We start from the raw sequence: 15605 nt of genomic DNA, 5'->3' as shown, positions 1-15605 counted from the left end.
TCCTTCTGCCTTCGTGAGGAGCCGCGCTGCTCTGGCGGCTGCGCCCTGCTCCGGCGGGGGCAGCGCCCGGCTCCGCACGGCAGCGGGGCGGGTTCCCGAGCGGCCCGGGGCACCGCCCGCTGCCGGGGCGGCGCCAGGAAGCGGAACGGCCGCCAGCGGAATCAGTTCCGGGTGCGAGTGGCTGTGGGAGCGGGCGGGAAGCGGCGCTGGGAGCGGGCCGGGCCGGCCGGGATCCGCCATGTGAGAGCCCCAGACAGCCCCAGGTGAGCGGCGCGCGAGGGGCGCTCGGTCCCGCGGCGCTCCCGGCGGACGGGCCGTGCTCAGGACGGCTCCCGGCGCCTGACAGGCCCCGCGGGGGCGGCGACCGCGGCCCGGCGGGCCGTGCCTCGGTTCGGCTGCTTGGAGTGGCGGCAGCGGCTTCGTCGAGGCGGCTTTCGCCCGGCCGTGCCTCGGCAGGAGCTGTCGCGTAACCCGAGTCGGTGGCTCTGGTGCAGCTTTGGCGTGCGGGGAGGGAGGGCGGACGCGCCTGTGTCGGGCTCTGCTGCTAACCCGAGCGAGGCGTGAAATCCTCGGCACGGCGGACTGGGGCGGAACGAACCTGGCCCCATTCGGGGAGATGTTCATTGCCAGGAGCCGGGGGACCTTTTAGCTGCTGCTGTTCCGTCAGAGAAGGTGGAAGTTCTAGTGAAACCCCAATCTCTGTAATGCAAAGGTCTTTCCAAATCCCGGCAGGTGGGCACAGCATGCAGAATTGGAATTGGCTTAGAGTAAATTGGAGTTGGGAGTTAATTTGGAGCAAGCCAGAACAGTCTCAGAATCATTAATGTGGGTAAGCCTGGTTTCCAAGGGAAAACAAACTGCTATAGGATTAGCTGCACTGCAGTTGTTGCATGTTACAGAATAGTCAGCGTCTGGATCAGAATGTGCCTGTGTTTCATTGCCTGTCCAGGGACAGCTCCAAACAGTTCCATCTGTCCCGAGTAGTGTGCTGGGAAAACACCGCGAAAATGTGCTCTTTGCAGCTATTGCAAATCTACTGAAAAAAAAAAATGTTGCTGATATCTAGAGAACATAGTCACTTCAATACTTAAAAGAAACATCGGAGCCAAAAAGTCAACAATTTGATGAAGAATGGCTACTGTAAAAAACAAACAAAACCCCACCAAAAACAAAAACAAAAAAGGAAAGTGGACAGATTAAAATGCAAAATAGTGATGAAGTATTACCTTGATAGTAAATAAAATTGTAATATCAGAATGTTCAAGAGCTCCCTTCCCACTTTGTGAAAGTTCTGGCTATGTATATATTCTCACTCTCAAAATACAGGCTGGGGTTTTTTTTTGTAATGGTAGTGACATCTCAAAGTTGTCAGGTATTCAGAAAATGTGGCTATTTTGCGTTACATAATGGGGATATTGTGAAATTTGTGCACAAAATAAAAGTTTTTGATCATCACTTGTAAGATCTTGCTGATTTAAAGTGTATGTATCATCAACATGCCCCTTTGTTTTGTTTATCAGGCACAATCATTTGTTGATACTGGAATCATAGACACATAGAATAGTTTTATTTGGAAGGCACCTTTTGATCTTGGCTTATCTCCAGTTTGCCTCCTGGTAACTTTTTTTTTTTTGCATTCAGAAATAGATGTGTACTGAGCAACTACTGTTGTGGCAATTTGATTTCTAGAGTCAAGATTTAGAGATTATTTCTATTGAGGTTTCTAATTCTTAGGTGAAACTATTTTTATGCATTGATAGGTGTTTAATTTTTTCCTTTTCAATCACTTCCACACAGGCAAGCAGTTTGAGGAAGACAGTTACGAGAATAAGGGACTAAGGTGTCACTTGGATTTAAGTTTCATATCTTCTTTCTGTGGATATTTGCTCAAATAAGAGGGTTGTTTTTTTTTTTTTTCCATCAAATCCTAAATATGCAACAATATTCCAACAATATCTCTGCTGCACCATGCTGACCACTGAGAATGAGTTTGCAGTGTTGTTGGTATTGGCATGTGCGTATGTATGCATGTCCATGTATGTACATACATCTAAATAAATTGATTTTAGTTTCATGCTAAAATCATCCACTCTTCGAAGTGATTTTCTGTACATCACGTGAATCTTTTTACGTGAGGTAAAAATAAATACTTTTGAATTTTTGTTAGATGAATGTCTGAATTAGTAAAGCTTTACTGAACTGAGTGTCAGGGGTTACTGCTTTGCTCCCCAGGCAGTTAGTGAGGTTGTGTCCCACAGCACTGCCAGAGACCTCACCTACCAGGCAAGTTGCACTGCAGGTTCAGTACTTTGGGTAGAACGTGGCCTGTCTGGCTGCAGAGAAGGAATAATGATTTTCACTGGAGTGTTCTGATATCTACAGATGCAAGAATGTAAGAGCTAAGTTTTCTAGTAACTACAGTTCAGCCTGTATTAGCTGGCTTGTGTTTCTGAGGAAGTGGGCATTTCCTGCATTTTTAGGAGGTAAATAATAAAGTTTTAAATTGTTGTGTAGTTGTCACCTAACAGATTTTGTATTGTAGTCCAAACCAGACATGAAGCAGACTGACTTTCAAGGCTGTTTTCCAATTAATAATATGCCACATGCACCTTTTGTGTGTGCTTTGCTACAGATAATTTGGGCAAACTGCCTCTGTCTTCTTTGATTACAATGGGCATTTTGGAGGAAGTGAAGAATTAATGTAAAAACCAATTCTATGTATTTGCATAGTGCTGCTTGTATTATTAGAAGTTTGTTGTACTTCAAAATTTTCTCAGTTGTTGGGAGATTATGTGGGTTTCTTACCCTCTTTTAGTTTTGAGGTCTTTTATTGGCTGGAAAATTAAACTCTGGTTTTATCAGTGGGGTAGCTTACCCTGCTTTGGGGATGGAGTTTCAGTACAGCAGCAGTGCTGTATGGCATGTTATTTAAGGCCATCCAGGAGCACTGTGTGTTGACTTTTAAAGGATAATTAGTATTTCACTGTTATGAGAGGTATAAACTGGTAAAATGGTCTATGATCAGTCGGTCCCCTATTTTCAAAGATTATTTCAAGAGTGTCTTGGTGACCCCCCTAGCCTGTGACATACCTGATGGCAGTTTTCCTTTGATACAGCTAGTGTTAATTAATGAGGCTGTTGTAAATCTGAAGAGTGATGCAAATGCAGTCTGAAAAGAGTAAGAGTGATGAAGACTTTTGCCCAAAAACTTCCATGATCATAGCTGATAAGGTAACATGCCTAGGTTAAAATTGTCTTGAATGGTATTTGCAATGATGTCCTGAGTTCTCACACAAATGGTGCAGATACTAGGTCCTACAAAATGCAAGGGAGGGGTGCACTGATTTATACAAATACCTGTTTATTTTCTTGCCCTTTCTCTGTATTCTGAGCAGTAATGTATGTATGGAGGGAGTATCACAGAATCATTGAAATTGAAAAGACCTCCAAGATCATCAAGTCCAGTCTTTAACTGATCACCACATTGTCGACCATGGCACTCATATATAGTGCCATATCCAGTCGTTTCTTTAACACCTCCAGGGATGGTGACTCCACCACCTCCCTGGGCAGCCTGTTCCAATGCTTAACAAACCTTTCAGTGAAGAAATTCTTCATGATTTCCAACGTGAACCTCCCATGCCACAGGTTGGGGCCATTTCCTCTTGTCCTGTTGCTTGTTGCCTGGTAGAGGCATTTTTGGTGTCATGGAGTACTTTGTTTTGTTTTTGTCTTAACTTTCATTATGACCCTCCTGGCTTTTCCATGCATTTCTGTTCTCAGACAACAGTACAGACAGTACTGACAACAGTACAACAGACTGCTACAACAGTAATGGTTTGTAATATGGGTTTTTTCCCAAGGATTCCTTGTTGCTGAACTAATTTAAGAAAATGCAAGGGATCTTTTCTCACACCTTAGTGTGAGTTAAAATGAGTATAATTTGTGTCATTCACATGTCCGTGGGTATGGTGAATCATACTTCAGTGAGTGAAGGAAATTAAACAGGTGCAGGCTTAGAAGCAGAAACTAATACTATGTTGGCAGACACACAGCTTCGTGTTATAGTTATACGAAGCTTCTCTGCTTCTACTGTATGATGTCAGTAAAATTAAATACCTAACGTGGTTTGTCAACATCTATTCTTGTTTTTTAAATTAAATAAGAGTTTTCATAGAACATAATTTTTAAAGGAAATTTCTTTTGAAATCTAATAAATGTTAAAAGTGCCTATCCCTCTGATGTTCAGAGGTACTTCAATGAACACTTTTCTTTGAAGACATAGGGCAATGATCCACTACTACTAAAGCCATTTTTAGGCTATATTTGCTGTATAAAACCCTGATGAATAAATGGAGTGCAGATGCAAAGAGAATTTATATGATTCTTTTGAGTGTGACTGCATCATCTCCTACAAAATAGACATGAGGCTCAACACAGAGCCCTTCCAGGATGTAGTGAACCTAGTGTGCAGTTTTGGCCTGTGCTTTCAGCCTGTTTCTTGGATACATAATACCTATGAAAACCTTAAACACTTTGACGTACTTTTGAGGAAAGGTTAAGAGAGGACCTAATTGTAGGCAAGTGCCCAGACTCAAGTTTTGCAGGGCTTTGCCCTAACTTTACACTAACTCCCAGGCAGGGATGAAAGCTAAAGCAAGACAAAATGCATTACTTTTTAACAATGAGTGTACCTGACACTGCTGTGAGTTTACAGAATTGCAGAATATTCTCAGTTGGAAGGTACCCAAAAGGATAATTGAATCCAGCTCAAGTTATCTTAGCTCTCACTACCCCCCAAATAGCTTGAGTTTATATATTGCAAATAAAACTGTAATAATTCTGAGCTATTGTTCTATATGACTGTACTGAGCCTAAATAACACAGGTTCCCTCTGCACGTGCTGAGATACTGTGGAAGGTACCGAATGGGACTTCTGACTGAGCGCGATTTCTTTTTCTTCTTCGCCTGTGCTAATTCTGTAAGCAATATTATGTGTGTAAGTTTCATGATGACTGTCTGGTTAACTGCAGAGACATTTTATTTTCTTTAGCACATACAGTGGATGTCTCCAAAGTTAACTTGTGTTTTTAAAGTACCTTCTTGCTTCAGTTTAATGCTATATGCCTGGCCCCAAAAGAGAAGAGGTTAGGAAGATGTTTCAACTTGAAGGAAGCTGTTAGAAAACTGGAGGGGGTTCTTACTAGCCTTTTCAAACTGTAACGATCTTCCCAGATTCTTTGAGAAATGTTTCAGCCACAAATACTATTGTCTTGAAAGTACTACTGCTCTGCCAGCACTGATGAATAATTGAGTATTGTTATGGCACAGTATCCTGCTGAACATTATTTTGGTTAATGTTACTAGAATTTTATTATGGAGCTGCTAACTTGATCCTATATACAAATAAAACAAAACCTTCTTGTGTATGGGAATGTAATCTATGAATTACTTTTATTTTCTAGATAGTGACATTTGGGACTTCTGTGAATAGAATCATTTTTCTTCTGGCTCTTATTCACCAATAAAACATGGCGAGTGGTGCCTGCTTCTCTGATGTGTGTAATGCCCAGATTTTCCCCCCAGGTCTTGCTTTCCCAGATTGATAGGAGGAAGTTGGGATGCTGTGGTACTAACCCTGCCAAAATTACAGCAGCCTCAGTGCTGTTCCTGCTACAGTCCAGCCTGTTTCTGTATGGGGTGTCCATTGGTAACATAGTCAATTCTCCTGTAGCTGAAGATTTAAGATTGTGGCTGAAATCAGAAGAAGGGTTCCCTTCTGTCCACTGCTTTTGTATTTCAAAATTCTTGTCATTTAACCCCAGCTTTCCACAGATGATTTCAAGGTCACAGGAAGCATGTATCTGCAAAGGAAGAAACAAAGGTGGAAAAGTACTCACAGGAGTATGCTGTAGCTTGCTCTCTTTAAGAGTAGATGGGTATAGAATCTTCTTGTGCACTGCCTTTTAGGCAGTGTGTACTTGACCTGTTTGCTTGCTCTCAAAGCAACACTGTATGTTCCCTTGATCAGTGTTGCAGGTTTTTACTGCTTTTCTGCTACACCGATGAACAGACTTACAGACCTTTAACTCCACGATCCTCTCCACTGACGGCCAGGATGTGCTGTTTACTCCTAGCATCTTAAGCAAAATAAGCTTCTTTGTTTCCCAAAAGAAAGATGAAACAACTTTGAGAACAAGGATGTAGAGTTACTTACAGATATGTATATGTGTATAGAGACAATGGGGTGTTCTAACAGTCATGATAGGCAAGGATCACAGTGGATTCCTATCTCCTTGGTGTCCTTCTGGTTCTCATGCTGTCTCTGGTATGTGTTTACAGTCCATTTTCAATGTGTGGCCATGTCCCAGGGACTGTGAATTCATCTAGAGATGCCATGATGAAAAGAGCATAATTTTTTTTTTCCCTCTATCATAAGGCATAAAATGTCCATCTTCTTTCTTCTCAGGTGTCTATCCTTAATTCATTCCTTCTGTCTGAACCAGTGCTAGTGGTGGCAATTTATATTTTAATATTTTCTCCAGGAGTAAGTTATTCTCCATTTTGCTGGGTAAGAGCCCTTAGGGAAGTATGGGACAAGGAGGAACTCCACTTCTATATGTGACAAACTTTCTGTACATCCTAGACTAGAGTGCCAAATTATTGCTGCTGGGGGCTGGTCTTTTGGTTTGTACAGAGTCCCTGACCCAGGTAACTTCTCCATTCATGTCATTTCAAGTCAACATAAACTCTTCCTCCATTTAGCAGAGAAACTTAATCAGGAATGGCTGATGTTGCATCTGTGCATAGCTAATAAGCCCCACAAATTAAAGGTTTCCTATGCTGGGTTTCTAAGAAGCTTGCTGCCCTGTTAGACACAAGTGAAGGTGACAGATTGTGATGGTGCATTCCCTCCTCCCTGGTGATTCCTTAAGTGACCTTAAAACACCCATTTGTAACACAAACATGCATCCAACTGCTGAAATTCCTTCTTCTGCATGGGACTGGGATAGTGATTCTCTGCACAACAGGCAGGGATGCTCAGAAAAGAAATGTTAATCTTGCCATGTCGCTACCCCACAGCTGGGATAGGTTATGTGTTGTGCTGTTTGATTTTTGACTTATATCAGCTCATAACTCTGACCTGTTTTGTAGCTTTGTTTGCTGAATAAAAGAACTGTCCTGCCAAAGCCATCTCTGAAGGGATTGCTGCAGTCATATCACTTATGGTAGCCATCTTGCACTCCTTATTTCCCACCTCAGATGTAAGAACCTAGAAAATGTCTTTTTTCTCACTTTGACATCTCAGCCAAAAAAACTCAAATGAAGTCCCATTTACCCATTTTAATGGGTAATGACACTGGTAAGTTAAAGAACATATTTAGCAAGTCTGATAACTTCATTTTGAATGTTCTGTGAGAGTTTTTGCCAGTTTTCTAAGTCAAACATAATGTCCAGACAGGAAGCTGGCTTTCTTGTGTCTGCTGAAAAGAAGTTCCATTTTTGAAGGTTGTGAATGTTAGTTTTAAGCGAGGGTCAGCTGAAAGAGCTCCAGTGCTTCGTTTTGGGCATTTTATCCTGTTTCTACGTGTCAATTTTCTTTTTAGAATACCTGAATTTTCATAATTTGATTTAAATTGTTCCTGTGTCCCATTACAGCATGTAACATAATAGAAAAAAAAAATCCACTAGTATATTGTGATACATTGGATATGCTTCCTGCATCTGAAGTCAATGGATGATGTTGAGATCTGTTTGTTCAATTGGAAAAGCAGGTATGGTGGCAATCTTATGTCTTTAGACTTCTGCATTTATAAGAGCTAGAATAGCAATAAAAGTCTCAAGGTTCTTGGGCACTTGATTAGTGTCCAGTCTTGGAAATGTAGGGTAATGTTGCAGGTCAACATTCTCAGGCTGATAGTGTGTGTGTGCTTTTTACAATAGTAATCTGTGAAAAGTGCTTTTCTTTAGCTTTTGTTTGGAGCTCTATACATTTCTTTAAGGCCTCTTTGAATGTCTTTTCCTGCTGTTTAAGTACCCGTGGCTTTTAAGTTAGGTTAGAATTTAAATGTCAAATTATCCTAGCTAGGAAATCACTGCTGTGTCAGATGAGCTTCCAAGTTCACACCATGGTTTGTTAAAAAAAAAAAACAAAACTAAAATCACAAAAGAAATTTTTTTTAAAAAATTGAAAGTCCATGGGTGGCTCAAACGTTTTTCTTTCAAATCTTTCAGATTAAGACTCTGCTTTTTTATTATATGGAGTATTTATGCTAAATGTTTTGTTGTAATGCACCTTTAACAGATCAGTGGGGTGATGTGATTTAAAACATTTGCAAGCATGTGTTTTTGAAATTGAAAACTCCATTCTCTGTTTTAAATCTTATAATTTTTCTTTCAGATTACTCTTTACATCTGTAGAAATGGACAGCAGCAGTTTCATTCAGTTTGATGTGCCGGAGTACAGCAACACTGTTCTGAGCCAGTTAAACGAGCTCCGCTTGCAAGGGAAACTCTGTGACATAATCGTGCACATTCAGGGTCAGCCGTTCCGTGCCCACAAAGCTGTCTTAGCTGCCAGTTCTCCATATTTCCGTGACCATTCAGCATTAAGCACCATGAGTGGCCTGTCTATATCAGTTATTAAAAACCCCAATGTTTTTGAACAGTTGCTTTCTTTTTGTTACACTGGAAGGATGTCCTTGCAACTGAAGGACGTTGTCAGTTTTCTGACTGCAGCTAGCTTCCTACAGATGCAGTGCGTCATTGACAAGTGCACACAGATACTGGAGAGTATTCATTCAAAGATCAGTGTTGGTGATGTTGATTCTGTTACTGTCGGTGCCGAAGAAAACTCAGAGAATCGCAATGGCGTTAAAGACAGCAGCTACTTTGCCAACCCTATTGAGATATCTCCTCCCTATTGCTCTCAGGTGCGACAGTCAACAGCAGGCAGCGATCTTCGGATGGAAACTACTCCAGGCAAAACTCTTCGTAGTCGTCTGCAAGAAGAAGGGCATTCAGACCGAGGGAGCAGCGGGAGTATCTCTGAATATGAGATTCAGATTGAAGGTGATCATGAGCCAGGAGACCTGATAGTAAGGGAAAGTCAGATTGCAGAGGTGAAAGTTAAAATGGAAAAGTCTGACAGGCCAAGCTGCTCTGATAGCTCTTCCATTGGTGATGATGGATATCACACTGAAATGGTGGATGGAGAGCAGGTGGTGGCGGTAAACGTTGGTTCCTATGGGTCTGTCTTACAACATGTTTATTCATTTACTCATGCCTCATCACAGGCTACAGGTGTGTCAGAAACCTTTGGAAACATGAGCAATACAAGTCCTTCAAGGTCAATGCTGAGCTGTTTCAGAGGGGGTCGTGCACGCCAAAAGCGAGTACCTACGGGTCACTTGCACAGTGATGTCCAGGGCTTGGTGCAAGGGGCTGACAGTGAATCCATGGTGAGTAATCCAGGATATGAAAATAGTCCACGGGAAAGAAATGCAAGAGGTCATTGGTATCCATACAATGAGAGGCTAATTTGCATTTACTGTGGCAAGTCTTTCAACCAGAAAGGGAGCCTTGATCGACACATGCGATTGCACATGGGAATAACTCCTTTTGTGTGCAAGTTTTGTGGAAAGAAATATACCCGTAAGGACCAACTTGAGTATCATATTCGTGGTCACACAGATGACAAACCCTTTCGCTGTGAGATCTGTGGAAAATGTTTTCCTTTCCAGGGTACACTAAACCAGCACTTGCGAAAAAATCACCCGGGGGTTACAGAAGTGAGAAACAGGGTTGAGTCTCCAGACAGAACAGAAGCATTTGTGGAACAAAAAGTAGATAATGATGCTTCAGCTTCTGAAGCCATGGATTCTAGTATGGAAATTCATGCAATGTCTAACACATCTGATTAAAATCTTACATCTAAGTGAAACACAGACAAGCACATTACTAATGTATTTTTAAAGTATTTTATTCTTTTAGTAATCTTCAGTACAAGTGTAACAGCCTTTTAATTTTCCTGACCTTCTAGAAATCAGTTAGAAATGGTTTCTGGAGAAGACTTCAGAAGTATTCTTTGTTTTTGAAGGAGGCTGAATTGTTTGGGGTTTGTTTTTTTATATTTGAAGACACTCAGAATATAAAGACAGTGTACTGGGGAAAGGCTAGGAAGAGTCTGGTGAAGTGTCCCTGCTGATCTGGTGAGACGCAAATGCCAGTGGAGAAAGATGTTAGAATAAGATTGGCAGCTCTGCTGAATGCTCAGAGAAGCTGTAATTTCCTTTATTTCTTAAATCCTGTTGCTGGTAATGAGTTACACAGCAGTTGGGAGAGAGAGTATTTCAGCTGTGATTCCTCTCCTGTCACAATGAAATCTGTTCACTCTTACTAACTGGTTTTGGTAGTGAGACTGTTTATATATATAAATTTGCTTTATATATATAAAATGCTTTCACTTTGCCTGTTCTATGTCAAGGCTAATACCATATGCCACTCTATCAACCGTTAGGACTCCTCTCTACTTAGGTTTAGCACTTCGGACTTTGGGAGGATGGTTTTGGTTTTAAACAAATGTTGTTTGGTTTTCATTTTATTAAACTATTACTTTGTGTGCAAAAGTGAGCAAAGTGAATTACCTTGTTTTAATAGCTTTGCTTTATAACATATGTAAACCAAATGCCATAAATCTATTAAACTATGGTTAAATTGTTGAAAGGTTTTGTTAGTTGTCTGGAATGCAAGCTGGACAACCTGTGGTGCTGACCTTTTTATATATATAGAGATAGATATATCTATATATATATAGATATACACATATATATATATATCTATATATTAAAAAAATATTAGCAAACTTAAAAGTAGCATTGTGGTCTAAAATGTGTTTTTACTGGCCTCAGAATCTACCTTCATTTTGTACTGTAGAACCATACCAGGTAATTAAACTTAACTTCATCACTCTTCATGGTTGGTTAAAACATGAGAGAGATGTAGTTTAAACCACAGTATTTCCAAGCAGTATTTTAATAGGTCTCTTCACAGAGAGCTGTTTTCAGGTGCACGTTGGCTTCCTACTTAAATCTCCAAGTGATATGCCAGCACTTGGAATTTGTACTTTTTTTGTATAGAAAAACAAATACTTTATGGGAATTTTGAGCAATATGTTATTTCATGTGTGAGTATTACAGAGTTGCTATGGCTTCTCTGTTTTTTCAGTGGTTTTTTCTCTATAAAGGAGCTACCAACAACTTTAAAAATACTCTAAATCTTTTTTGTTTCACCAAATATGTGTTTTTAATATGGTGCTAACTTCATAATTTAGGTCAGTATAATATATAACATGTGAAACATGATGGTCAAGGAAAAAAAAATCCCCAAAAACAAAAGCCCCCCCTACACAAACCAACTCCCCCAAAATCCCAACCAAACAGAAAAAAAAAGGAAAAAAAAAAATAAAGGAAAAAAAAAATAGAAAAAAACTCAATCCCATACCACAAAAAAACAATGGCTTAAAAGACCTCAAAAGCATTGGCTAACAAACACTACTGTTTAACATTCTACCTGATGAACAGAATTAGTTATTAAACTAATCACATACTTCTTTAGAATACAGCTTTTATATTATTGGGTCTTATGTTTGTTTAGCTTATACTGAAAATACATTTGTGAACGTGCTGTTTAACTCCCAAAAATTAGAAAATAAAAGCTCATTTCTAAATTACTGGAAAGAAAAAGGTAGGTTTGCTATCTTGTAAAATTATTTGGCCTCTGTGAAGCTGGGGCATGTTTGTGCAGTGGCTTTATTAAATACACTAGTTCTTAATATTGTGACACTCTGCAATAAGAATCTCTCAAACATGGATTTACAGTATAACTGCCACCTGCTCCATTGGAGCAATTTCAGTTAAATTAAGTACATCATTTGCCTCTTTGTCCTAAAACTGCCTAAATAAAGAGGCAGGGGGTGGGGAGATGTTTCTCTCCTTGAAGCAACAGCAGAAATTTTGTTTCCAGTATGGGAAGGAATAGTCTGTGTCTAAGGCAGGTAGTCTGTATGTTTACCCACCTAAAAACATGGTGTTTCTGATACAGTTTTTTCCTTGAGTGTTTGTTTTAAGTAATTAAATGCAAAAAGTGTGTTTTGGTAAATTAAGTTTGAGACAAGCAAAATCCAAGAAATGTACAGTTATTCTTAACCCTTTATCTTGAACCTGTGCTGTGGTGCCTTTGGTGTGACTTTTTCCCTGGAAGGATGACTTGAGGATAACAGGATATGGGTACAAATTTATATTTCTTGAATTTCTCTGTGTCACAATCTTAGCATTATTTAAATCTAGTTCTTTGTATTTGTAAATGTATTAAAATGGTTTGAGTTTACCAAAGAGTGACTTATCCAAAATTGTCTCAGACAAAAGCAGACAAGAACACAACATCATGTTGATTGTACAGGTTCAGGTTCAAAGCATTGTAACAGACTGTTAAGGGGCAGGAAATGATCCATTTTTGTACAGCCCGTGTACAGCAGCGTGCGGGCAGCGCTCTTGCCTCCAAGCCATAGTCAGCTCTGAGGGGCAGCAGCGCCCGGGCTCGGGCAGTGCCCCGGCTGAGCTCTGCCGGACACCGACGGCACCCCCTGGCAGCAGCAGTGCCACTGTGCCTTGTCACATAGCGGGCTGCCAGCATCAACACTGTCACAGACACCAGGAGCGACCCGATGCACTTCACGTCACCAGCCTACGGAGCAGGAGGCCACAACTTCAGCAAAGGGTGGGAACACTGTACCGTGTCTCGTGTCTGTGCAGTTCTCAGCACAGAGCTGTTACACATTTCATTTACAATAAATGCAGAAGTCAATAGAATATGTGAAGAAATATTTGACAGTAAAATAAGTAATGAAATTATACAGGCTGGTTCATAATTGAGTCTCTTCTTAATCTACCTTTTTAATTCTAGACAAATGTGAAAACAGTGACAGTGTCCTTTCCTCTAGATGCTTAACCTATTCTGACAAACTGTGAAAATAAAGGATTTTATACCTTTGCTAATGTTTCTGGTTTAAAACTATTATTTTCATTTTCTTTATCAGTTATCTTCCGTATTACTTCTTTTAAACTTGTAAATACATTTAGAAAATAGCTTTGTTAATACTTACAGTGTATTAAAAGTTCAGTTTGGTCACTAAGACCTCAAGATTGGCTCTGCTTTTTGGGTGTGAAATCTTTCTGTAGCATAAAGGATACTGTCAGTTCACTGTCAGCAGGGTAGACTGTAGGCCTAAATTGAGTGTTTTAATGCAGTCTTCCCCAGCATAAATTCATGTTTTATGCTGAAGCCTTTGGTTTACTTTAGATAAAACAATGAGGCCTCTTAATATGTTTAAGCCAAGTTATGGGAAGAACAACAGAAATAAAATCAAGGGCTGGGAAAATATTGAATAAGCTTTACCGTTAAATATATATATATATTATTTTAACTTTTGTATTAGTTTACTGTGATTCTTTTATTATCATTTTTCTAAACAGGTTTTACATGAAACCATTGAAAGGGACTCAAATATGCAACACCTAATCTATTTTCCAAGGGAATTTTACCCTTGAATGGTGCTTTTTGACTGGTCAGGGTTATTTATTAAATTTTATATTTGAAAGTATTTGGGGAATTATGTAAATTCTTTATATGAATCTCTTTATTTCATGAATTGTAAATTTCATAATACTCAGTGATCAAATTGGAAGTTTAGTAAAGTCATTCAAAATGTTCAAACTTTATAATCTGTGTGCATTTTACATATATTTTATCAAGTGCCAGAATACTTGTATTTAATATTGTAGATTTAATACTACTTGCACATCCCTGTGGCAGCATTAACTTAAGTTACGCAAGTTTACATTTAAAAAAAATAAAAGCTAAACAAATAAGTAAGCCTGGGACACATGATCCTGTATTTCTTCAGGGGGATGTGAAGCCACGTATCACTGACTGAGCAGGTTTGCTTCCTGCTCCTGTAGCTCACTCCTGCTATGGCAGATACAGAACTGCTGACTCCCATTCCCACAGGCCAGGGATTCAGCCTCTGAACTCAGCCTGAGAACCTCTGGTTGTACATCTGGTTAGAGGTAGAGCTCTTGCACGATTTTAACAGTGTTTGTTTCTGACTGAAAATTTGTATTTTTAAATAAATTTTATTTGTATGGTTATTTTTCAAGATAAATAATTGAACAGTTTGAATGACTTGACTTGGTGTCATTATCTTGCAATATAAACCTCACACCTCCACACTTCATCGCCATGTGAAGTAAATGAAGCTAGCTAAGCTGATGCTGTAAGAATTAGTAAGTTGCCATTAAGGATTATTTTACAGCATGAACTTTAAAATATTTATTCAAATGATATTTTACTCTTGTATTCACTTTGGTTTTAGATTCGTGACATGAATATTTCTGTGCTGCTTTATTTTGTTCTGATGAATTTGTTTCTTGCTTGTAAATTGCCTTTTTTATGGTATAAAGTCAATCGGAATTGCTGTTTGTAAATTAAAATGCTTCTAGAGCAAATCTGTGGTGTCAGTGTCTACATTTAGATATTTAATTACTGAGGAGCTTGCACTTTAGATGTTCTTACTGAAGTGTTAAAAGAAGCTTTTTAATACTGATCTACCAACTAGAAATCAAAAGTCTTTAGAGACAACTACTCTTGAAGTTTCTCTGTTTTGCCAGTATTAATTGCTTAGTTCTGAACAGATGATCATTTGAGTTGTGAGCTCCAAAACCTCATCCAACTTTCAGAGCAAAACAAAAGCCCAGGAGGGACAACCTGCTTCGTTCCTTCAGCAGCATTTACATTTTATGTTCTGCCACGTATATCGGCAGGGGTGATGCAAGTGTAGGTACACTTCTCACCCACATCGTTGAATTTAACAGGAGCAGCCCCAGTGCAGCTGTAGGCCATGGTTATCTTGACTGGCAGTGGGATTTGGAGTGGGTTAGTCCCTGAGTCCCTGTTGGTGTCAGAGTACCTATTCCAGCAAAACCTCCCTTCAAAGCCCCTTCTTATAAGATATGAAACTTCAAGTAATGCAGAATGGGGTAAACAAGACCTGACTGTTAGGAGTGGGATAAACATACTGTTGCACCAGTATCCAAGCCACTGAGATTATCAGGTGTCTGGAGCATCTTTGCTATGGAGCCAGGATGGGAGAGTTGGGGGTGCTTACCTGGAGAAGGTTCTGGGGAGACCTCAGAGCCCCTTCCAGCACCTGAAGGGGCTCCAGGAGAGCTGGAGAGGGACTTTGGACAAGGGCCTGGAGTGCTTCCCACTGCCAGAGGGCAGGGATATTGGGAAGGAATTGTTCCTTGTGAGGGTGGCAAGGCCCTGGCACAGGGTGCCCAGAGCAGCTGTGGCTGCCCCATCCTGTAGTGTCCAAGGCCAGGCTGGACCAGGCTTGGAGCAACCTGGTCCAGTGGAAGGTGTCTCTGGCCATGGCAGGGAGGTGGAATGAGATGAGCTTTTAAGTCCCTTCCAACCCAAATCATTCTGATTCTATGAGTGTTCTGAAATACCTGAATTTTTCTCATCCTAGCTGGCACATCTGAATT

General features: G+C 40.2%; 1 protein-coding gene across 4 annotated transcripts; it reads left to right on the top strand.

Annotated features, from left to right (window-relative positions):
* The first annotated feature begins 180 nt into the window (after nucleotides 1–180).
* On the top strand, nucleotides 181–14564 carry ZBTB34 (zinc finger and BTB domain containing 34). Of its 4 annotated transcripts, none has more exons than XM_053996023.1 (3): nucleotides 190–263; nucleotides 7660–7775; nucleotides 8402–14564. In XM_053996023.1, exons 2-3 carry the CDS (start codon nucleotides 7735–7737, stop codon nucleotides 9921–9923), a joined length of 1563 nt encoding a protein of 520 aa, XP_053851998.1. In that variant the 5' UTR covers nucleotides 190–263; nucleotides 7660–7734; the 3' UTR covers nucleotides 9924–14564. The 4 variants fall into 4 exon arrangements, with proteins under 4 accessions (XP_053852000.1, XP_053851998.1, XP_053851999.1 ...); XM_053996024.1 differs by lacking the exon at nucleotides 190–263 and having other exon boundaries at nucleotides 5761–7775; nucleotides 8402–9461; nucleotides 9744–14564; XM_053996025.1 differs by lacking the exon at nucleotides 7660–7775 and having other exon boundaries at nucleotides 181–263.
* Nucleotides 14565–15605: the final 1041 nt, after the last annotated feature.

This window comes from Vidua macroura, chromosome 21 (assembly GCF_024509145.1).
Source record: "Vidua macroura isolate BioBank_ID:100142 chromosome 21, ASM2450914v1, whole genome shotgun sequence".
Lineage (NCBI taxonomy): Eukaryota > Metazoa > Chordata > Aves > Passeriformes > Viduidae > Vidua > Vidua macroura.
Note: the sequence above shows the minus strand (reverse complement) of the source record. Positions and strands in the feature narration are given on the sequence as shown.